The 24,200-nt window shown below is 49.4% G+C and overlaps 1 protein-coding gene across 1 annotated transcript in view; it reads left to right on the plus strand.

Annotated features, from left to right (window-relative positions):
- The window catches only part of Lmod1 (leiomodin 1), a 62,961-nt gene extending 44,650 nt beyond the window's left edge, over positions 1-18,311 (plus strand). Inside the window, exons 2-3 of the mRNA XM_004670696.2 lie at positions 15,029-16,501; positions 17,632-18,311. Coding sequence (XP_004670753.1) covers positions 15,029-16,501; positions 17,632-17,658 — 1,500 coding nt within the window. The 3' untranslated portion in view covers positions 17,659-18,311. The remainder of the gene's footprint in view (positions 1-15,028; positions 16,502-17,631) is intronic.
- Positions 18,312-24,200: the final 5,889 nt, after the last annotated feature.

Here is a 24,200-nt window from a genome sequence, read left to right on the forward strand (position 1 = left end):
CAGGGTGGCCTTGAACTCACGACGATCCTCCTACCTCTGCCTCCCGAGTGCTGGGATTAAAGGCGTGCGCCACCACGCCTGGCTTTGACAAGGTCTCTAGCTCAAACTGGCTTGGATCCTATGTAGCCAAGAATAACCTTGAAATCCTGATCCTCCTGCTTCTTTCCTAAGTGCTAGGGCTGCAAGCAATTGGCTAATATAGTTCTGAGTATCAAACCCAGGGACTAGGCCAGCACTTCACCAACTGAGCTACACCAGTCCTCAGCAGCTTATTTCCTTTTCTTTTTTTTTTTATTTTGGTTTTGGTTTTTCGAAGTAGGGTCTCATTCTAGCCCAGGGTGACCTGGAATTCAATATGTAGTCTTGGACTGGAGAGATGGCTTAACGGTTAAGGAGCTTCTCTGGTAAGCCTAAGGACCCAGGTTAGATTCCCCAGTACTCATATAAGCCAGATGCTCAATATGTAGTCTTAGGCTGGCCTTGAACTCACAGCAATCCTCCTACCTCTGCCTCACAAGTGCTGGAACGAAAGACATACATCACCACACCTGGCCTTTAAAACTATATCTAAAATACAATGTAGGGCTGGAGAGATGGCTTGGCAGTTAAGACACTTGTTGGCAAAGCCAAAGGACTCAGGAGGTTCATTTCCCCAGCACCCACATAAGCCAGATGCACAAGATGGTGCATGTGTCTGGAGTTCCTTTGCAGTGGTAGAAGCCCTGGTGCACCTATTCTCTCTCTCTCCAAGAAATTAAATATATTTTTAAAATCTTAAAAAATACAAGATAGCAAACACTTACAGAGTATTTACATTGCATAAGACATCATAGGTGACCTAGAGCTCATTTAAGGTGTAAGGGAGGGGCTGGTGAGATGGCTTAGGGGTTAAGGTGCTTGCCTGCAAAGCCTGAGGACCCAGATTCAATTCCCCAGGACCCACGTAAGCCAGATGCACAAAGTGGTGCATGCGTCTGGTGTTTGTGCAGTGGCTGGAGGCCCTGGTATGTCCGTTCTCTCTCTGCCTCTTTCTTCTTCTTCTTCTTCTTTTTTTTTTTTTGGTTTTCTAAGGTAGGGTCTCACTCTAGCTCAGGCTGACCTGGAATTCACTATGGAGTCTCAGGGTGGCCTCGAACTCTCAGCAACCCTACTACCTCTGCCTCCCGAGTGCTGGGATTAAAGGCTCTCTGTGCCTCTTTCTCTCTCTGTCAAATAAATACACGAAGTGAATTCCTAATATAAAAATAAATAAATAAAGTGTAAGGGAGGCTGTATGTAGGTTCCATTTAAATGTCATGCTACTTTATAAAGGGACTTGAGCATCAGGAGGCCCTGGAATCATTCTGCCATGGATACTGAGAGAGACTACCTAGAAAGGAAAGTTCCAACTCTCGAGCCTGAGAACTTGAACTTGACCCCTCGCTCCACGTGGAATGGACTTGTGATGTTGGGCTTCAGCGTCTTCTCTCGTGGGTAGACGGCTGCACGTGACGCCCAGGAAGGGCGGCTCGGCCGGCACCGTTCAGAGCTGGCCATGTCGTGCAGCACAGCGGAGCTGTCAGGAAGCTGCTGGAGGCTTCCTGGGGGTTAAGGGTGGGATACAGGTCCTGAAATTTGGCTTCGCAGTTATGCTGGCAGCCATGGGTGGGAATTATGCCATGTAGTCATAGCAATGGTGTGAGCTCTTCCAGCATTAGACTTGCTCTGGCTTCTTCACCGAGTAGAAAGGGCAGCCTAGGTTCACCATTTCCAGACCTGACACCTGACCTGCACCCACTGCTAACGGCGGTGCGCTGGGATGCCTGCAGGGGCATAACTTTTCTCAGCCCTGTGACTGCCTGGTTCTTGGCCACTGACTGATACTTTTGTGGGATGAGGGGATCAAGCCTCCCACATTGCTTGTTATGTTTCTTAAGTGTGGACTAGTTCAGTGTCTCCCCAGTAAGTACCGTTAGGGTTGGAGCAGGGCTGGATGAGATATTGGCTCACTCAGATATGGAAGGGCTATACTGGGGCCACATGGAAGGCCACATCTAAACCTGACACCTGTCTATTTCTGGCACCATCTGGGGATGGTGGCCTTGGCTCTGATGGCCACCAAGTGCTCACAGAGCTCCTATGCCGCTCAAGACACTTGCTGCGCATCTCACACTGTCCCCAGTCTGGGTCAAGGCTGCTGAGTGGTAGCCTGACATATGTGATGTTCTGGGTTCAATCCCCAGCACCAAATAAACTGGTCATTGTGGTACAGCCCTGTTACTTAGCACTGTGGAAGCAGAAGCAAGAGGATCAAAAGTTCATAGCGGGGCTGGAGGGATGGCTCAGTGGTTAAGGCACTTGCCTGCAAAGCCAAAGGATCCAGGTTTGATTTTCCAGGACCCACGTAAGCCAGATGCACAAGGGAGTATACACATCTGGAGTTCCTTTGCAGTGGCTGGAGGCCCTGGTATGCCCACTCAGTCTCTCTCTCTCCCTCTTTCTCTGTCAAATATGTGTATATATATATGTGTGTGTGTGTGTGTGTGTGTGTGTGTATGTATGTATATATATATATATATATGTGTGTGTGTGTGTGTGTGTGTGTGTGTGTATGTATGTATGTATATAACCACCATGGTGGTTAGCTGGGCCTGGTGTCATATAGTTCCGGGTCAGTCTGAGCTAGAGTGAGATCCTACCCAGAAAAAACAAAAACAAAAGTGCATAGTGAGCACAGAGAGCAACCTGTGCTACATGAGACACGGGGCAGGGGGGCCAATAAGGAGAAGGAGGGAGAAAGGAAAGAAGGAAGCAAGCAAGGGGAAAAAAAGGAAGAGGGAAAGGGAAGATGGTGCCATCGTCAATGGCACTTGTTTACAAAGCCTGTGGGCCTAGAGTCAATCCCCCAGCCACTCACATAAGCAAAAAGTGACAAAAGGACAAGTGTCTGGTGGTCATTTGCAGCAGCAAGAGGCTCTGGCACGCCCTGCACACATATAAATGAATGAGTAAATAAATAAGTAAATGAATAATTTTAAAAGAAAGGAAGGAAGGCAACTCAACAGCCCTACATGTATGAGGAAGCCTCCAACCTAAAGTGAAGGATTTTAGGTTGAGCACTGATTCACGCAGGAGTCACCATGCTCTAGTTGTAGACAGTACATGTATGCATTTGTGCACATGCCTTTATTTTCTTTTTCAGCTTTAGCTATTTATTGATTTATTTATTAGAGAGAGACAGATAGACAAACAGAGAGGATGGGTTTACCAGGGCCTCTAGCAACTGCAAACGAATTCTGGACGCATGTGCCACCTTGTATATCTGGTTTACATGGGTCCTGGGGAATTGAACCTGGGTCCTTTGGCTTTGCAGGCAAACACCTTAACCACTAAGCCATCCCTCCAGCCCTATTTTATTTTATTTTTATGACAGAGAGAGAGAGAGAGAGAGCAAGAGAGGGAGAGAAAGAGAGAATTGGCATGCCAGGGCCTCCCGCTATTGCAATCGAATTTCAGACATATGTGCCATCTTGGGCACATGTGCAAGCTTGCGTGTTTGTGGCATCTTGTGCGTCTGGCTTATGTGGGACCTAAAGAATCCAACATGGGTCCTTAGGCTTCACAGGCAAGTGCCTAACTGCTAAGCCATCTCTCCAGACCACACATGCCTTTAAACATCCCCAAAAGTATGTTTCCAGAAATACTGACTGAATGGATGTCAAGTTATGGTCTCTCTGCACCCTCATTTCCTGCCTCTTTCCCCTTCTGCAGCCCTCTCTACGGGCACTGTTTCCCCACCAGCCTCTTGCAGCCAGCATGGGTGAGTGGAAGGACTCATCTCTAGGGGTGGTGTGGACAGGGTTTCCCTGGAGTGGGAGTTCTCCGATGGGGAAGCTGGCATGGGATAATCTGGGAAGGTAGGGTTTTGGGGAACCTGAAAAGTAGTTTGCTGGGTGGTGCTGCAGCCTTGTTCCTGAGACATGACCAGCCAGTTGCTGAGGAACTTAGCAATGGCTAAGAAAGAGGCTATCTGGCCTTCCTGGGAAGGCTACAGCAGCCCTGTGAGCAGCAGCAACCAAGGCAGTGCTGTTCCCTTGGGAGATGTCTGCTGCAAGGGGGTCCGCCCTCTGTTCAAACACTCGGCGCCCCTAAATTGTGAGAAGACTGTGTCTCCTGTCGCACCATTTTCCTATTGTACTCAAGAGAAGCCATGAGCGGCTAAATGAGCAAGCCCATAAAGACTGCCTGGGGCAGCAGCTCTGGATGACAGACCCAGCACTTGAGGACTGTAGCTCCCTACACAGGGCCTGTCCCATCTCACTGTGTCGCTGCCTCTGTCATGACAGGACTGGAGTGGGATGGGAAGAGGGGAGGTGGACTGGAGAGACGGCTTAGCGGTTAAAGTGATGCCTGGGAAGCCTAAGGACCCACGTTCGACTCTCCAGATTCCAGTGTCAGCCAGATGCACAAAGGTGAGGCAAGCACAAAGTTGCACATGCCCACTAGGTGGGGCAAGTGTCTGGAGTTCTATTTCAGTGGCTGAGGCCCCAGCACACCAATTCTCTTTCTCTCACACACTCTGAAAGAAAGAAGGAAAGGAAGGAAGAAAGAAAGAGAAAAAGAGGGGAGGCTTCCTAAAGCAGTCTGGTCCATTCCCAGCTCTTGCCCTCCAGGTTGGTTTTGGAGTCTTTTCCACAGAAAAGCATAACTGAAGGCTGGAGAGATGGCTTAGTGGTTAAGGTGCTTACCTGCAAAGCCAAAGGACCCTGGTTCAATTCCCCAATATCTATGTAAGCCAGATGCACAAGGTGGCACATGCATCTGGAGTTCATTTGTAGTGACCGGAGGCCCTGGCATGCCTGTACTCTCTCTCTCTCATTCTCCCTCTCTTTCTTGGCCTCTCTCTTTAGTAAATAAATTAATTAAAAATATAAAAAGAGGGCTGGAGGGTTGGCTTAGCAGTTAAGGCGCATGCCTGCCAAGCCTAAGGACCCAGGTTCAATTCTCCAGGACCCATGTTAGCCAGATGCACAAGAGGGCGCATGAGTCTGGAGTTTGTTTGCAGTGGCTAGAGGCCCTGGTGCACCCATTGACTCTCTCTGTCTCAAATAAATAAATATTTTCAAAAAATATAAAAAGAGGGCTGGAGGGCTGGAAGGCTGGAGAGATGGCTTAGCGGTTAAACGCTTGCCTGTGAAGCCTAAGGACCCTGGTTCGAGGCTCAGTTCCCCAGGTCCCACGTTAGCCAGATGCACAAGGGGGCGCACGTGTCTGGAGTTCGTTTGCAGAGGCTGGAAGCCCTGGTGTGCCCATTCTCTCTCTCTCCCTCTGTCTTTCTCCCTGTGCCTGTCACTCTCAAATAAATTAATTAATTAAAAAAAAAAAAGAGGTGGCGCACGCCTTTAATCCCAGCACTCAGGAGGCAGAGGTAGGAGGATCGCCAAGAGTTCAAGGCCACCCTGAGACTTCATAGTAAATTCCAGGTCAGCCTGAGCCAGAGTGAGACCCTACCTCGAAAAACCAAAAAAGAAAAAAAAAAGAGGGCTGGAAAGATGGCTTAGTGATTAAGACACTTGTCTGTGAATCCTAAGGACCCAGATTTGATCTTCCAAATCCCACATAAGCCAGATGCACTTGGCGGGGCATGTATCTGAAGTTTGTTTGCAGTGGCTAGAGGCCCTGGCATGTCCATTCTCTATCTCTCTCTCTCTCTCCCTATCCCTGTCTCCCAAATAAATAAATGATAAAAATAAATATTTTAAATATATATAGAAAAGCGCAATTGTAGTTCCCTCAGCCATTGGGTAAAGGAATTTCACTTTACTGTACAATTCTATGACACTGCAAAGCAAAAGGGGGCTTCAAGTAGGAGGGAGGATGGAGTGCTCACTGTGACTTCAGTCAGCACCTTTTCTGAGGGGCCCACAGGGGCCACAGTGTGTCACTTGCTCCAGCCATTCTGGGTAGCAGGAGCGTGGCCTGAGTCCTGGCCCTACTGCTCACCAGGTGAGCAGCTCCCAGTGGCAGTCCTGTTGTGCATGAGACGACAGGTCAAGGGAGCTAAGTAGCTCTCCCAAGGACACCCACGATGGGAGCAGAGCTTGGGTGTGCTCACTGGCCAGCCATGTGTAGAGCCAAGGGGCAGCTGCCTCCTTGGGCCGGGTCTCTAAACAACCCCATTCGGACAGCACTGAAGAGAGCCTGCACCTTTCTGGGGCTGTGGCAGTTGCTGGCCAAGCCTTGGGACCAGGGCTGCTGCCTACAGACCACCTTGTAGCCCCCCACCCCCAGACTGCTGGCCCAAGATTCTCCCGAAACTTCTCAGGAGAATCTACAATCTTTCTTCTTGAAACACTATAAAAGTCTTGTCACTGGGCTGGCGCACGCCTTTAATCCCAGCACTCAGGAGGCAGAGGTCGGAGGATCACTGTGAGTTTGAGGCCACCCTGAGACTACATAATGCACGAGGGGGCACACGCGTCTGGAGTTCATTTACAGTGGTTGGAAGCCCTGGTGTGCCCATTCTCTCTCTCTCTCTCTTTCTGTCAAATAAATGAATAAATAAATAAATAAAAACCTGGGAAGAGCTAGCAAAAGCAGGGTGGGCGCCCAGAGTCTTAGTCCCAGCCTAGACCTCAGGTTGGGGAGATATGAATACATACAGCTAAAAAGCCTTTGGTGACCTCCCAGGATCTAGGGGACACAGAAAGAGTGGTATTGAACCTCAGAATCAGGGTCACCTGAGACTCACATTGAGGAAACAAATGTGCCTTCGTTGGCGTTAGTGGCACCATAGGTGAGAAAAGTCGTTCCTCCTGGACAAGCGGCTGGACAGATGGCTCACAGCATCCCTGTGAACAGCTCTCTGGAGGATCAGCTGCTGCCTGGACCAAGGTGACTCAGAGGGAAGATAATTCATCCCGGCAACAGGAGAGTGATGGCCAGGATAAGGGTGAGCTAACAAGGGGGTATGAGGACATACAGAGGAAGTTCTCCTCTGTAAGGGACTTTCAGATGTTCAAGCCAGCCCCTCCTCTGCTCTTTTGACACTGGGGATACTAAAATGGTGGCTTCAGATAGCATTTCACAGGGAGCAGCATCAAGAGGGCCTGGTGATGGGCTGGGGAGATGGCTCAGCAGTTAAGGCACTTGCCTGTAAAGCTGATGACTTAGGTTCAATTCCCTAGTACCCACGTAAAGCCAGATGCAAATAAATAAATAAACAAAAATACAAACTATTAAAAAAAAAATCTTTAGCCGGGCGTGGTGGTGCACGCCTTTAATCCCAGCGCTCGGGAGGCAGAGGTAGGAGGATCTCCGAGAGTTCGAGGCCACCCTGAGACTACATAGTGAATTCCAGGTCAGCCTGAGCCAGAGTGAGACCCTACCTCGAAAAACCAAAAAAAAAAAAAAAAAAAAAGAGGGCCTGGTGAGGAGGAAGATGGTGTGTGGTGTGTTCTGTTCTCTGCATCCTTCAGGAGTGTTTAACATGGTTCCCAATTCACAGGACAGACACAGGACACCACCATGTGGCCACAGGCCTTGGGGAGAGAGGTGAGGAGCTGTTTCTTACCTCTGACCCCAGTGCAGGTCACTCTGTGCGTCACAGGTCACTGGAGGCTCTCCAAGAACATCCTTTCCATACCCCAATCTCTGTGCAGGGTTCCAGAACCACCTCTCTGGGCTACCCGTAACATTTCAAAGGCAAGAATAGTGTTACTTAGGGCTGAAGAGATGGCTTACCGGCTAAGGCACTTGCCTGCAAAGCCAAAGGACTCAGGTTCGATTCCCCAGGACCCACGTTAGCCAGATACACATGGTGGCACATGTGTCTGGAGTTTGTTTGCAGTGGCTGGAGGCCCTGATGTGCCCATCCTCTCTCTGTCTCTCTCTGTCTCTCTCTCTGTATCTATCTCTTCCTCTCTCAAATAAATAGATAAAAATAAAATATTTTAAAAATAGTGTTACCTAGCCTCGCTCTCATGGGGGTGGTGTTGACAGTCCTTCTTTCCATGGACTCTTTTACATCTTGCTTAAACTCCCCTTGCTATAAACAATGCAAGGTCAAGTGAGGTCTAGAGACAGGAACACGGGCAAAAATAACCATGGAGGGAGGTCACCAGGATCCACACCACCAGCTCTAAGAACAAAAAGCAAGCAGTTAGCCCAGACTCCCTCCCTGATAAGCTCAAAGGAGGCAGCTTGGCTATGTGTGAGGAGCTGGGCTCCATGAAATCCCAAGCCTGGGAGCACTCTGCGCTCCTTCTCCTTTTAAGGCGAGGTCTGAGCTCCCAGGGCTGCATGAGCTACGACATGCCCCAGCCCCACTCATTCCTGGCTATTTGGAGGAAACCGATGATTAATCAGCCCTTCCCCACCCCCACCCAGCCTGTTTTTCATTTGGTTCTTTTTAAAGGGTTGGCACACCTCTGCAAGAACAGCCACTTGGCAGATGCTAGCCAGCCGGGACCCCAGAGCAGGGCAAGTACCCAGGAGGGAGCAGTCATTGGTCCCTGCTGAGGACAAAGGAGAGAAAGGTCTGGATGCAGGATCTGGGCAGAGAAACCAAGTCCTGCTGGAGGAGGAGGAGGAGTGACTCTGAATGGGAGCCTGGGTGGGCAGGGGCCAGGCAAAGGGGAGGTCGACCCGTGAAGCTCTGTGGGCAGCAGGGCACTCAGGCAGGAGGGCAACGGGGCAGGCAGAGCTGGGACCGTCAGCCCTTCACAGGGAAGGTTACACATGGTCCCATTGAGCTGATGGCTGCTAGAGAGACGATCAAGTCTGAACCCAGGGGCTCCTAAGCTAGTTGAATGCAGGTGGTTATCATCTCCTTGAACCTCAGCTCCCCTCCAAATCCACGCCAAACCCATGAGCTGAGTGGCATGGGTGCTCTGCAGAGGTGGGTGGGCACAACACAGGAGGGGAAGAGAGAGCAGGCTTTGGCTGGGTCAGACCCCCAGGGCTGGGCTGCACAGACCGTCCCATCCAGCTCTCCCTGCCAGGTTCCCACACTGGAGGGATCCGTGGGGAAGTCACTTGTGAGTCCAGTGGGTGAGAGTGAGGGAGGGAGTCGCAGGCCACCGTGCCAAGCTTCCTTTTTGCCTCCCCTCTTCCCACACCCCATTGGGCACCCTGGAAAAACAGAAGGCTTTCTTCCTGTCAAAGCAAACAACAACAAAATGAACAAAAAGAAAACAACTGCAGGAGGTTGATTAAACCTCATATCACAGCTTAGACAACCTGCTGCTTCCTCTGTTTTGCTTTCTTTCTTCCTCCCCTTCCCCTACCGCCCCCCTCAAGGAAGGGTCTCATTCTAGCCCAGGCTGACCTGAAATTCTCAGGGTGGCCTCGAACTAATGAAGATCCTCCTACCTCTGCCTCCCAAGTGCTGGGATTAAAGGTGTGCACCACCACGCCCAGCTTAATAATTTTTAATTTACAATTTCCATAATTATAAACAATATCCAATGGTAATTCCCCCCCTCCTCCTACTTTCCCCATTGAAACTCCCCCTCTCAATCAGTCTCTTTTATTTGGATATCATCTTTTCCTCCTATTATGAAGGTCTTGTGTAGGTAGTGTCAGGCTCTGTGAGGTCATGGATATCCAGTCCACTTTGTGTCTGGAGGAGCACACTGCAAGGAGTCCTACCCTTCCTTTAGTTCTTACATTCTTTCCACCTCTTTTGCAATGGATGCTGAGCCTTGGAAAGTGTGATTGAGATATTGCAGCGCTGAGCACTCCTCTGTCAAAGCTTCTTAGCACCATGGTGCCTTCTGAGTCATCCCAAGGACATTGCCATCTGAAAAGAGAAGGTTCTCTAACCAAAAGTGAGAGTAGCATTAAATATAAGTTATGAACATTAAGAGAAGTGCTTACTGGGCAGTTTGATGAGCACAGTATATACATTTAGCCAGACAGCAGCAGATGTTTTACACTTAGGGCTCGTGACTACCCATTTTAGGTTTTCAGTATCAGGGATGTATTCCCTCTCATGGAGTGGGCCTGCAGTCCAATTAGAAGGCAGTTGGTTTCCCCCATAACAGACGTGCCACTATTGCACCCGTTGGCTCATTTGGCCTGGCTGGCCAAAATATAAGGCTTGCAGTGTCCATTGTTGAGTATCTTCGCTGGTGATTTCTCTCTCTCCTATTAGACTGCATGCAGCATAGCTTTTTCCAGCTTTCTGTCAGCTGGTTTACATGGAGGAGGTTTTCAGCTCAGCTCCAGCAGGACTTCTCAATGACCTTGCAGTCCAAGTATGTGGAGTCTTCAGCAATAGGGTCTTACCATCTATTCCTGGTGGGAAACCAAGGACTTTGGCAATGGCCTGTAATGTTTTGGCAGCATCAGGGACCTCCCTGGCCAACAACTCACTGGAAGGTATCCCATCCCTAGCACTGAAAATTTTTTAGTAACAATCTATGGCTCCTGTGTGTTCCATTGTCCAAAAAAGTAGGTTTTCATATGACTTACTTATATCCTCTTAGATTTTGATTAGCCCTCCCTCCACCTTTCCTTTACTCAATCTCTTCCCCTGACCTCACTTAGGCCTTTTCTGGCAAAGAGTTTAAAAATTTTTTTTGTTTATTTTTATTTATTTATATGAGAGTGACAGAGAGAGAAAGAGGCAGATAGACAGAGAGAGGATGGGCAGGCCAGGGCTTCCAACCACTGCAAATGAACTCCAGACGCATGTGCCCCCTTGTGCATCTGGCTAACGTGGGTCCTGGGGAATTGAGCCTTGAACCAGGGTCCTTAAGCTTCACAGGCAAGCGCTTAACCGCTAAGCCATTTCTCCAGCCCCTCTAGAAAAGTTTTTATTAAGCAATAAAGACCAAAATGTGAAATCTTTTTTAAAGATACATACTTTATTTATTCTGCTTACCTAATTCTTTATTTATTTATTTATTTATTTAGTTCTTGGCTTTTTTTTTTTATTAACAACTACCATGACTATAAACAATATCCCATGGTAATGCCCTCCCTTCCCCCCACTTTCCCTTTTGAAACTTCATTCTCCATCATATCCCTTCCTCCTCTCAATCAGTCTTTTATTTTGATGTCATCATCTTTTCCTCCTATTATGATGGTCTTGTGTAGGTAGTGTCAGGCATTGTGAGGTCATAGATATTCAGGGCATTTTGTGTCTGGAGGAGCACGTTGTAAGGAGTCCTACCCTTCCTTTGGCTCTTACGTTCTTTCTGCCACCTCTTCTGCAATAGACCCTGAGCCTGAAAAGGTGTGATAGAGGTATTGCAGTGCTGAGCACTCCTGTCACTTCTTCCAACACCATGATGTCTCTGAGTCATCCCAAGGTCACTGCCCTCTGAAAAGAGAAGGTTTTCAACCAAAAGTGCGAGTAGCATTAAATATAGGTATGAACATTAAGATAAGTGCTTACTGGGCAGTTTGATGAGCATAGTATATATATTTAGCCAGACAACAGCAGACGTTACACCCCTAGGGCTCGTGACTACCCATTTTAGGTTTTCAGTATCAGGGATGTATTCCCTCTCATGGAGTGGGCCTGCAGTCCAATTAGAAGGCAGTTGGTTTCCCCCATAACAGACATGCCACTATTGCACCCGTTGGCTCATTTGGCCTGGCTGGCCAAACATAAGGCTTGCAGTGTCCACTGTTGAGCATCTTCACTGGTGATTTCTCTGTCTCCCATTGAACTGCATGCAGAATTTTTATTTATTTATTTACTTGGAAGAGATTGAGAGAGAGAGAGAGAGAGAGAGGGAGGGAGAATGGTTGTGCCAAGGCCTCTAGCCAATACAAACAAACTCCAGATGCATGTGCCCCCTTGTGCATCTGGCTTACATGGGTCCTGGGGAGTCGAACCTGGGTCCTTTGGCTTTGTAGGCAAGGGCCTTAACCACTAAGCCATCTCTCCAGCCCCACCTAATTCTTTTTTTTTTTCTTTTTGTTTGGTTTTTTTTTTTAATTTTTTAAAAATTTTTATTAGCATTTTCCATGATTATAAAAAAAAATCCCATGGTAATTCCCTCCATCTCCCCCCAACTTTCCCCTTTGAAATTCCATTCTCTATCATATTACCTCCCCATCTCAATCATTGTACTTACATATATACAATATCAACCTATTAAGTACCCTCCTTCCTTCCTTTCTCTTTCCTTTATGTCTCCTTGTTAACTTACTGGCCTCTGCTACTGAGTATTTTCATTCTCACGCAGAAGCCCAGTCATCTGTAGCTAGGATCCACATATGAGGGAGAACATGTGGCGCTTGGCTTTCTGGGCCTGGGTTACCTCACTTAGTATAATCCTTTCCAGGATTTTTCTGAAAATTTCATAACTTCATTTTTCTTTACTGCTGAGTAGAACTACATTGTATAAATGTGCCACATCTTCATTATCCACTCATCAGTTGAGGGACATCTAGGCTGGTTCCATTTCACAGCTATTATAAATTGAGCAGCAATAAACATGGTTGAGCACGTACTTCTAAGGAAATGAGATGAGTCCTTCGGATATATGCCTAGGAGTGCTATAGCTGGGTCATATGGTAGATCAATCTTTAGCTGTTTTAGGAACCTCCACACCGATTTCCACAATGGCTGGACCAGCTTGCATTCCCACCAGCAGTGTAGAAGGGTTCCTCTTTTTCCACATCCCCGCCAGCATTTATGATCACTTGTTTTCATGATCCACCTAATTCTTTATAATTAGTCCTTTCTTACTACAATTAGATGATAGAGGTAAATAGATTTCAGAAATATCCTTAATTAGCTGGTGGTGCATGCCTTTAATCCCAGCACTAGTGATTTTTTATGTGTGTGTGTGTGTGTGTGTGTGTGTGTGTGTGTGTGTGTGTGTCTGAAGAGATGACTCAGCAGTCAAAGGCACTTGCCTGCAAAGCCTGATGGCCTGGGCTTGAGTCTCCTATACTTATGTAAAGTCAGATGCACAAAGTTACACATACGTCTGGAGTTCATGTGCAGTGGCAGGAGGCTCTGGCATGTTCATACTCTCTCTCTTCCTCTTCCTCTCTCTCCCTTTTTATCTCAAGCAAATAAATTTTTAAAAAATTGGGGGGTGCTTGAGAGGTGACTCAGAGACAACCCCACTTAAATTCCCCAATACACATGTAAAGCCAGATGCACAAAGTGGTGCATGTGTTTGGAGTTTGTGGTGGCTAGAGACCCTGGTGCACCTAACCCATTCTCACTGTCTCTCTTCTATCTCTCTCTGCTTGGAAATAAATTAATTAAAATTTTTGTGGGTTTTTTTTGGAAAAGAATTTATTTACTTATTTGAGAGAGAGAATGGGTGCACCAGGGCCTCCAACTGCTGCAAACAAGCTCCAGATGCATATACCACCTTGTGCATCTGGCTTATGTGTGTCCTGGGGAATCAAACCCAGGTCCTTAGGCTTTAGAGACAATGGCCTTAACCTCTAAGCCATCTCTCCAGCCTTTTTTTTTTTTTTTTTTTTTTTTTTTTTTTGTGGTAGCATCTCACTCTAGCCCAAGCTGGCCTGGAATTCACTATGTAGTCTCCAGCTGGCCCTGAACTCATGGTGATCTTCCTCTACCTCTGCCTCCCAAGTGCTGAGATTAAAGGCATGCACCACCATGCCCAATCTTAAATGAATACTTTTAAAAATAAAAATTAATGCAAAAAATTCAATGATGATAAGCCAGCCAATTAACCTGCTTATCTGAATGTGTTTCTGCAGAAGTTGAGAAAAAGCTGGCTAACCAGGCTTGGACGCCTTTGCAGAGGTAGGAGGATTGCTGTGAGTTTGAGGCCAGCCTGGGATACAAAGTGAGTTCCAGGTCAGCCTGGAATAGAGTTCTACTGCAAAAAGAAAATGCTGTTAATAGTGCTGCCATTTTATGCCCTTAAGGACAACTGAGGTCATTAAGGTTCCTGAAAATGGCTATAATATCACAATATTGAAACATTTTACTAAGCTTAATGAAACTTGAAAAGTAATAAATTGCATGAAAAACATTTTAAAAATCCATGATGAGAGCTGGGGAGATGGCTCAGTGGTCAAAAGCACTTGTTTGTAAAGCCTGCAAGCCTGGGTTCAATTCCCCAGCACCCACATAAAGCCAGGTACATGCATCTGGAGTTAGTTTGCAACAGCAAATGACCCTGATGCATTCATGCTTGTGTGTGTGTGTGTGTGTGTGTGTGTGTGTGCACATGTGACATAGAGAGCATGTGTGTGCGCACACACACACAAGCACAAATAAATAAAGTTATTTAAAAATACATAATAATGAGGAACAAACAGTTAAGCTACAAAGAAAGACAGGATCAGCATTGGTTGCCTCAGGTTCCGTGTGGCGTGGCAGGGCTCTGTGGGAGGCAATCCTTCAATCACCCATGTCAGAAAAGCGCACCTTGGGTCTGAGAATGCTCTGGGAAGGAACTGCACTCTTTGAAGGTGTCATTTTGGCATGTCTCAACCCTGAGGCTGAGAATCTGATGTCAGTCTATTCTGTGGGCTCAAAACCTGAGCCTGAGCTGTAGACAGCTCAGCAGTTAAGGCGCTTGCATGAATCACTTAAGGACCAGAGTTCAATTTCCCAGTACCCCCGTAAAGCCAGATGCACAGAGTGGAGCATGCATCTGGAGTTCCTTTGCAGTGGCTGGAAGCCCTAGTGTGCTCATATTCTCTCTCTCTCCCCCCTTGAAAAAAACAAACAAAAAACCCTGAGCCTTAGCTGATTGTGGGGGTGCACACCTTTAATCCCAGCATTTAAGAGGCAGAAGTAGGAGGATCGCTGTGAGTTCGAGGCCAGCTTAATACAACATAGTGAATTCCAGGCCAACTTGGGCTAAAGTGAGACCCTACCTCAAAAAAAAAGAAAACAAAAAAAAAACTAAGCCTTGTTTCTGCTGAACTAAACTGAGACATGGCAACATGCCTATCACTCTCCCCAAAACCAAATGTCCTTTGGAGACCCAAGAGCAGTTATGTAAGCATTCCCCAGCTTATCCCCATACTGGTTCCCCTTCCTCTGTAGCCAGCTCTGCATGTTTATTTTTCTTTTCTGAATTCTTAGGACAGCAAGCAAGTGGGGAGCAAGACAGATGCCAAGAATGGAGAGGAAAGGGGCAGTGATGCCAGCAGAAAGGCCCTGGGCCCCAGACGGGACTCAGACTTGGGCAAAGAGCCGAAGAAGGGTGTTTTAAAGAAAAGCTTCTCCAGAGACCGAGAGGAGGCTGACAGCAGAGGGAGCGAGAGGCCCAAGGAGGAGAAGGTTATTAGGGGCATCGACAAGGGCCGGGTCAGGGCAGCGGTGGACAAGAAGGAGGCTGGGAAGGATGGCAGAGCAGAGGAGGGGACAGCAGGCGCGAGGAAGGAAGAAGAAAAGAAAGGGAGTGACAGGAGCAGGGACAAGGATGCAAAGAAAGAGGAAGAAAAGGGAGCCACGAAGAAAGGGGAGGAGAAGGTAACAGCGGATTCCAGAAGGGAGGATGGGAAGATAAAAAGGGCAGGCAAAGACCCCAAGCAAAAACAGGAGGATGAGAACATCGCAAGAGGACGTGAGGACACAGACACTGGGAAAAAGGATGAGAAAGTTAAAAAGGAGGAATCTCAGAGGGATGGGGAGACCAAGGAAGAGAAGAAGGCCAAAGCAGCTGAGAAGCAGGCCCCCAGCAAGCCTCCCGAAGGGCCGGCCAGGGCAGAAGAGGACTCGGCGCCCAGTATATTCGACGAGCTTCTGGAGAGAGTGAAGAACAACGACCCAGAGATGCTGGAGGTGAATGTCAACAACTCGGACTGCATCACCAATGAGATCCTGGTCCGCTTCACCGAGGCCCTGGAGTTCAACACCGCGGTCAAGGTGTTCGCCTTGGCCAACACTCGGGCCGACGACCACGTGGCCTTCGCCATCGCCATCATGCTCAAGGCCAACAGGACCATCACCAGCCTCAACCTGGACTCCAATCACATCACGGGCAAGGGCATCCTGGCCATCTTCCGTGCCCTCCTGCAGAATGACACGCTGACCGAGCTGCGCTTCCACAACCAGCGGCACATCTGCGGGGGCAAGACCGAGATGGAGATCGCCAAGCTGCTCAAGGAGAACAGCACCTTGCTGAAGCTGGGCTACCATTTTGAGCTGGCCGGGCCCCGGATGACCGTCACCAACCTGCTCAGCCGCAACATGGACAAGCAGCGACAGAGGCGGCTGCAGGAGCAAAAGCAAGCCCAGGAAGCCAGCGGAGAGAAGAAGGATCGGCTGGAGGTGCCCAAAGCTGGAACCCCAGCCAAGGGCTCCCCTAAACCTTCACCCCAGCCATCTCCAAAGGCAGCCCCAAAGAACTCGTCCAAGAAAGGGGCTCCAGCTGCTCCCCCTCCGCCTCCCCCTCCCTTGGCTCCACCCCTTATCATGGAAAACCTGAAGAACTCACTCTCACCAGCCACCCAGAGGAAGATGGGGGACAAAGTCCTCCCTGCCCAGGAGAAGAACTCACGTGACCAGCTCCTGGCGGCCATCCGAAACAGTAACCTCAAGCAGCTGAAGAAGGCAAGTGGTCATAGGCACACGACACAGGGCTAGGGTGGCCCGAGGCGGGGTGGGGGGGCAGAGGGGGACAAGGACACGGTTGCAAAGGGAATGCGTGCTAAGCAGCCCATGTCAAGCTGCAGGGCCTCAGACAGGGCCCTTTGGGTCATCTCAGCTATCCTGCTGCCAGCAGCCACACTGCATCTTCTGATGCAGGGAAGACTGCATGTTTCCTTTAAGGAGCTTCCATTAGCCTGTCCCTCCAAACTCCCGCCTCTCTGCCTCCAGGCAAACCTGCTTCCCCTCAGAAGGTGGCCCTTCCAAACAGGGATGCCACAGGGCCTGCAGATCTTCTTTTCTTATTCTTTAAAAAATAAAAAAAAAAAAATCTTGGTTTTACTCAGTCCCCTTTCAGGTCCACAGATCAGTCTGTCTCATAGGCTTCCTCCTCAGGAGTGTACCACTGACTGCCAGTACCTTGGCACATGGGCTGCCCCTGGGCTCTCTATTTCTGCCAGTTGTGCTTCCCTGGAGGTACCACCTGGGTGACAGTCCAAGCTCATTTTGCCTGTCTGAATGGATACCTTATTCCCAACATCATTTGTAGCTAGACACTAAGAGATACCGTTTCCTGTGGCCATTTGGTGACATCCAGAGTTTTTTGTTTGTTTATTTGGTTGGTTGGTTTTTGAGACAGGGTGGGTCTCTAGCCTAGGCTGACCAGGAACTCACACTGTCGCCCAGGCTGGCCTCAAACACATAACAATCTTCTTACCTCAGCCTCACAAGTTTTGGAATTATAAGCAACTGAGCTGTAGGGTTTTTTTTTTGTTGTTGTTGTTTTGTTTTGTTTTTTCACTCTAGCCCAGGCTGACCTGGAATTCACTCACACTGGGTCGCAGGGTGGTCTTGAACTTACGGTGATCCTTCCACCTCCGCCTCCCAAATGCTGGGATCAATGGCCTGTGCCACCACGTCCCGCTCGAGCTGCAGTTGTTACACAAAGGAAAAATGCTCCCTTGGTGTCAGCATGTCACGTGTTCACCCCACAGACACGCTGAGGTGTCTGAGATGGGGGGAGTGGAGGGAGCTGACTTCTGGAGTTCCTTGTTGAGCTTCCTGCAGTAACTCAGCTCTGCTTTGCCCTACAGGTGGAAGTGCCCAAGCTGCTTCAGTAAGACCAGGCTGCCAGGTACTGGTGCCAGTGCCATGACTGCCCAGGCTCACGTGCTAGGGCTACACTGACCCCGCCCACCCACCCCCCTGGCTGAGCTGCTGCCGCTGTCCCTATTCTGCCAAGGGAGAGCTCGAGGCCTGGGCTACACTCGAGGGAGGACGCCGCATCCCCTCACTTTTCTTGTCTCTGAGGCTCTCCAGAAATTGCTTTGACTCCTGGAGTGGAGGTTTATGACAGGAAGAGTCCTTTTGGCACATCACAGAGAAGATGGCACTGCCCCTGGGCCCAGGTAGCTGGCACACTGCCAAAGGCCTGTGATCCAGGAAAGATGACCCCAGGGACCACACATCCACCCCAGCGCCACTGCCCGCCAGGGCCAGGATTCAGGCCTCTGAGGAGCCCTTGGGGCAAAGCTGCTGGACCGGTGGCACTCTGTGGGGCAACGGCAGAGAGATAGAGGGCATGGGGGTTCATGGGGAGAGCGGGAGGGGCTGAGGATGCCTCAGCCCCCTCTGATTAGCCTGGGTGGCAGGCCTGGTAGAGAGTGGGCTTCAGATGGGAGTAGAGGGACAGACAGCAGCCGGACTTGAAGGGTTGATGCCAAAGCAGACGTTTTTCTTCACACCCACCTGCTGCTGTATAAATAGCTGTGTATCTGAGTTTCCATAAGATTTTGATAATATATACAAATCTTTAGCTGCGAGCGCCTGTGCCTCACCTTTGTCATGGGCTGGGGTCCCCGAGGCTCACTCTGGGCTCCCTGGAGGGCTCTAGAAACGCATCGTCTTCGCCAATCCATCCAAGGCACTATGGAAAGGGCATGGGGGGCCTGGGGGGGGGGAGCCAGAACTCTTGAGTAGGTGACCCCTAACCGTTTCTGAGCTGGTCTTGCTGAGTGGAGCCCATGTCCAGAGCTGCTCTCAGGGGTGACAGGCCGAGAGGAACACAAGGCCCTGGGATGGCTATATTAGGCATGTTCAGGGATGCTCACTGCATGACTCTTCCCAGCGTGGGCTTGGGGCCAACTCCTCACAGCAGTTATAAGCTAAGGAAGGCCCGGGTGGAGAAATGGAGTGACCAAGTGGGAGCAGCACCTAGTGTGACCCAGGTTAATTCCCACCCCAGCTGGTGGGAATTAACTTCCCTCCACCACTGTATGTACATGGAAAGCATCCTTTGGGCTAGGGATGCTGCTGAGCGGTAGACGTGTGCCTAGCATGCACGTGGGAGGCCTTGGACATGTCTCCAGTGCTGCCCCTACAACAAAAGCCTCTAACATTTATTGCCTTAGAGATGCTGACCCGCTTTGGCACAGTGAAATTGCCACCTTGGTTCTGAATCACTGGGTCAGGTTTTCTTGTCTCTAGGTTTTTTGTTTTTCTTTCTTTCTTTTCTTTTCTTTTGGTTTTTCGAGGTAGGATCTCACTCTAGCCCAGGCTGACCTGGAATTCACTTTGTGCCCTCCAACTCATAGTGAACCTCCTACCTCTGCCTCCCAAGTGCTGGGATTGAAGGCATGTGCCACCATGCCCGGCTCCTTTCTCTATTTTTTTTTTTTTTGACTCGGTAGCAGAAAGCAAAAGCAAGGCCATTGAATCGAGTGTGGACGAGGCAACCCTGGAAGGATAGCTGTCCTAGGTCTGGCCCAAGTCAGAGGGCGACAAAGAACTCAGATCCCAGGGGTGCATTCTATTCCCCTCTAAACCATCTGCCTGCCACCTTAAGCAATAGATGAGCCCGAAAAAGGAGACACGCTTGCTGGCTCTCAGCCCTCAAAGGGCGTGAGCCAGAGTTGAGCCCAGCCGAGTCTCCGCGAGCCTGTGTTGCTGAGCTCTGGGCACTGGCTAGATGCCTTGGGTTGCTTCAACTGACCCTTCAGCTCTGGGAGGTGGAGATCAATAACCTCATCATTTTGCAACAACGATGGGACCAGAGAGGCTAATCAACAGTGCATGAGCACACAGCTAATCAAAGGCAGAACCCTCCAGCAGCTTCTGATAGCGGATCCCTCTGCGCCCTTACTGAAACGGCCAGGCGGTGCTGTCTCGTGATGGTACTGGAAGCCTCAAAGAACCAGCCAGCTAGTGCCAATCTTAAGGCTCCAGCAAAACTTGGGGATCTTTTCTATCACACTTAAACCGATTTAACCAGGGGGAAAAGCCACTCCCTACCGTCGCCTTCCTGCGCACTTTCCGGGCGGAAGCTGCCCTTGTCTGGGATGATGTAATTATTTCTAGGGTGCGTTTGAACTTGATGCGGGAGCACAGCGCCACCTGGGGGCAGAATGCATCCCTGCTGCTCAGGCTCCTCCGGGGCGGTGACCCTGGGGGACCCGGAGGCGGTGGGCGGCTGGGGACCCAGGGAGAAGGCGAGGGTGGGAAGGGACGCCGGTCCCACCTGAGGATCGCCTGGTGGGCGCGCTGCGGGCCTGGGACCCGCTGAGCTACAGAGGCACACCCTCACCAAGAGCCGCGGTCACCTCAGTCACCCGTGCGGCCGCCTTTCCCTACCTGAAACCAGGAGAGAGAGTGAGCTAGAAAGGATGGATCCTCATTTACCTGCGTTTTACAGGGAAAATATGAGGTTCAAAGAAAGCAAATGAAACCGGGCGTGGTGGCGCACACCTTTAATCCCAGCACTCCGGAGGCAGAGGCAAGAGGATCTCCGTGAGTTCAAGGCCACCCTGAGACTACATAGTGAATTCCAGGTCAGCCTGAGCTACCTGAGACCCTACCTCGGACAAACAACTACTGAACAACTAAACAAACAACCACCACCACAACAAAAAGATCTGGAAAAGGGTCCAGGAGCATCCGACACTGGAAGAACAGATGTCATGACCTGGAGTTCCAGGTGCTGCCTGCATCTCCATCGCCTGTCTCCTGGGGAGGTCGTCCTCCTGAGGGCCCTGGAGCCAGGCCCTGGGTGTCGCCTCTGTCGAGAAGTCCTCCTGCCTTCTCCTCATCTAGGATTTTCAGCCCTCTAGCCTCTGGTCCTTTAGCGTCACCTTCCCTTCCTTCACTCCCCGCGCCACATGTGTCTGCTTCCCAGATGCAGCCATTCTCTCCCACCGTCGTGGTTCGCCTCCTTTCTTCCTAACCTTTCCGCTGACTGTTGTGCTTCCATGTTGTCTTGTCCTAGCTCCCTTCCAGCACCCGAATCGTGGGCTCTGCTACCTCCATTCCAGGCACACACTCCCACCCAAACAGGCCCAAGGCTTTGTCTGAGTTTGTGCATTGTGTTCAGTGTGGAGGATCAAATCCAGAGCTTACACATGCTAGGCAAGACTGTACAGGCCTATGTTTTTGTGTCAAAACACCCTGCTTCTCTACCTAGATCTCCTAGATCAGCCCCTCAGGATGCTGTTCTGCATTCTTCCCCAGCCTAGCCATACCCTATTTACACTAGTGGGGTCGCCTAGTTCTTTTTTCTTTCTTTTGTTCATTTTTATTATGTCATGAGGGCAACAGAGAGGGAAAGAGGCAGAGAGAGAGAAAGAGAGAATGGGCGCGCCAGGGCCTCCAGCCACTGCAAACGAACTCCAGACATATGCGCCCCCTTGTGCATCTGGCTAACGTGGGACCTGGGGGAATTGAGCCTCGAACCAGGGTCCTTAAGCTTCACAGGTAAGCGCTTAACTGCTGAGCCATCTCTCCAGCCCAGGTCACCTAGTTTTTGAGGGTCACCGTCCCTCCTCCCTCTGCCAGCCCCTCTGTCTTTCTAGGGAGTCTGCCTGCTTTCAGGGAAGCCAGAAGATGGAAAGAGGCAGACACAGCTCTGAGCTCTCCCAAACCTTCCCGGGCTCTCCTTATTCCTCAGTGATAAGCCAAGGTAATGAGCTGCCGATGGAGTGTTGCCCTTATGAAAGACACTCTACTATAGGGTCTGGAGAAATGGCTTAGTCATTGAGGTGCTTGCCTGCAAAACCTAACAACCCAGGTTTGACTGCTCAGTACTCACATAAAGCCAGATGCACAAAGTGGTGCACGCAGCTGGAGTTCGTTTGCAGAGGCTGGAGGCTCTGACATGCCCATTCATTCTTATTCTCATTCTCTGTCCCTCCCTCCCCACCCTCGCGCAAATATTTTTTTGTTTTGTTTTGTTTTGTTTTGTTTGTTTTACGAGATAGGGTCTCACTTTAGTCCAGGCTGACCTGGAATTAACTATGTAGTCTCAGGGTGGTCTCGAACTCACAGTGATCCTCCTACCTCTGCCTCCCGAGTGCTGGGATTAAAGGTGTATGCCACCATGTCCAGCGAAATAAATATTTTTAAAAAAATAAAAAAATAAATGTGACAAGACTCTGCTTAGAGTATGCACAGCCCCTTATCAAGGCTTCTCCTTTCCTTTTATTTCCTTCCTTCCTTTTTTTTTTTTTTTTGGTTTGGTTTTTCAAGGTAGTCTCACTCTAGCCCAGGCTGACCTGGAATTCACTATGTAGTCTCAGGGTGGCCTCGAACTCTCAGCGATCCTCCTACCTCTGCCTCCTGAGTGCTGGGATTAAAGGTGTGCGCCACCACGCCCAGCAGGTTTCTCCTTTTCTTTCTTTCTCCTTGTTTCTTTTCTTCTTTTTCTGAGGTAGGGTCTTGCTCTAGTCGAGGCTAACCTCAAACTCACAGCAATCCTGCTAACTTGGCATCCCAAGTGTTGGGATTAAAGGTGTGCACCACTTTGTCCAGCTTTAAAAATTTTTGGGGGAGGGCTGGAGAGATGGCTTAGCGGTTAAGCGCTTGCCTGTGAAGCCTAAGGACCCTGGTTCGATGCTCGATTCCCCAAGACCCACGTTAGCCAGATGTACAAGGTGGGGCACGTGTCTGGAGTTCGTTTGCAGTGGCTGGAGGCCCTGGCGCGCCCATGCTCTCTCTCTCTCTCTCTCTCTCTCTCTCTCTCTCTCTGTCTGTCGCTCTCAAATCAATAAATAAAAAATTAAAATAAAAACAAAAAAAAGAAGAAAGGAATTTTTTTGTCTGCAAATTATCCACATTGCACACAACAGTCTACCAAAACCAGACATTGATGTCCCCTGTTCTGCTTTCCTCTCCTGGCCATAGCTGAATGTGGGGAGACACAGGTCCTTTTCCTTGGGTGCTGAAATCAAGCTGTCCCCTGTTGGCAACTGCCAACAGTGGGCTCAGTGCTCCTGCCAATACACAATATGACAGCAGGAAAAACGTGGAACCACCAATACCACAGGAGTTTTGGTGATTGTTTGTTTGTTTTGAGGTATGGTTTCACTTTAGTTCAGACTGACCTGGAATTCACTCTGTGGTCTCAGGGTGGCCTCGAACTCTCAGCGATCCTCCTACCTCTGCCTCCCAAGTGCTGGGATTAAAGGTGTGCACCACCACGGCCAGTTTAGGATTCTGCTTTTTGAAGGATTTCCAGCACAGGTCCAATTCTAGTGGGCCCTATGTACTTGCCCTGAAATTTGGTTAGCTGCCAATGGTTTTATTAGTTTGAGACAGGGTCTCATGTAACCCAGAATGGCCTTGAACTTCACTATGTTGTTGAGGATGACTTTGAACTCCTGATCTCCCTGCCTCCAACAAAAGAGTGTGCCATCATACCCAACTTTGTTTATATTGAAATATGATAAAATACACATAACAAAATGTATGGCCTTACTTTTCTCTGCCTTACTCATTTGCACATATGCTGCTCTGAATGCACCATCACTACTTCCATCTTGTCCAGGTGAACTTCCAGGACTCAGGATGTGCTTGCTCAGCAGGGACTGGATCTGCAATACTGCATAAGCTGGGTGTGGTGGCACATATACCTGTAGCCCCAGCATTTGGGAGGAACAAGCAGGAGGATCAGAAGTTTAAGGTCATTCTTTGTTCCACAGGAAGCTAGGGTTATATGTCTCAATAAGAAAAGGGGGGCAGGGAGGGCTGGAGGGAATGGCTCAGTGGTTAAGGTGTTTGCCTGCAAGGCCAAAGGACCCAGGTTCAATTCCCCAGGACCCACGTTAGCCAGATGTACAAGGGAGCACACGCGTCTGGAGTTCATTTGCAGTGGCTGGAGGCCCTGGCGCGCCCATCCCCCCCTCCCCCTCCCTCTTTCTCTGTCAAATAAATAAATAAAAACAAAATATTAAAAAAAGAAAAAAAGGGAAGGGAGCCAAGGAGATAGCTCAGTGGATAAGGCACTTAGCATGCAAACATGAGGACCTGCATTCAGATCCCCTAAGCCCATGTAAAGCTAGAGGCAATAACATAGTCATCTGTAAGCCCAGCATGACCACAGAGAGATGGGGAGATGGAGGCAGGAGAATCCCAGAAACTAACAGACCAGCCAGCTTCGCCAAGCTACAACAGCGAATGAGAGATGCTACCTCAAAGTAGGCAGAAGACAAGAGGATGGCCTACTCTGACATTTGTATGTATACTGTGGCACATACATGTCCCCCCCCCCACAAACATGTGCACATACAAAAGTGAACCTCTGGTTCTGTCTCCATTAAACTCCTTCCCACATCCTTCTCGACTCCTGGAAGTTATTCAGTTACTCTTTTTATTTTTTTTTTAATTTTTAAATTTA

Source organism: Jaculus jaculus, chromosome 1 (genome assembly GCF_020740685.1).
Source record: "Jaculus jaculus isolate mJacJac1 chromosome 1, mJacJac1.mat.Y.cur, whole genome shotgun sequence".
In the NCBI taxonomy this organism is placed as follows: Eukaryota; Metazoa; Chordata; class Mammalia; order Rodentia; family Dipodidae; genus Jaculus; species Jaculus jaculus.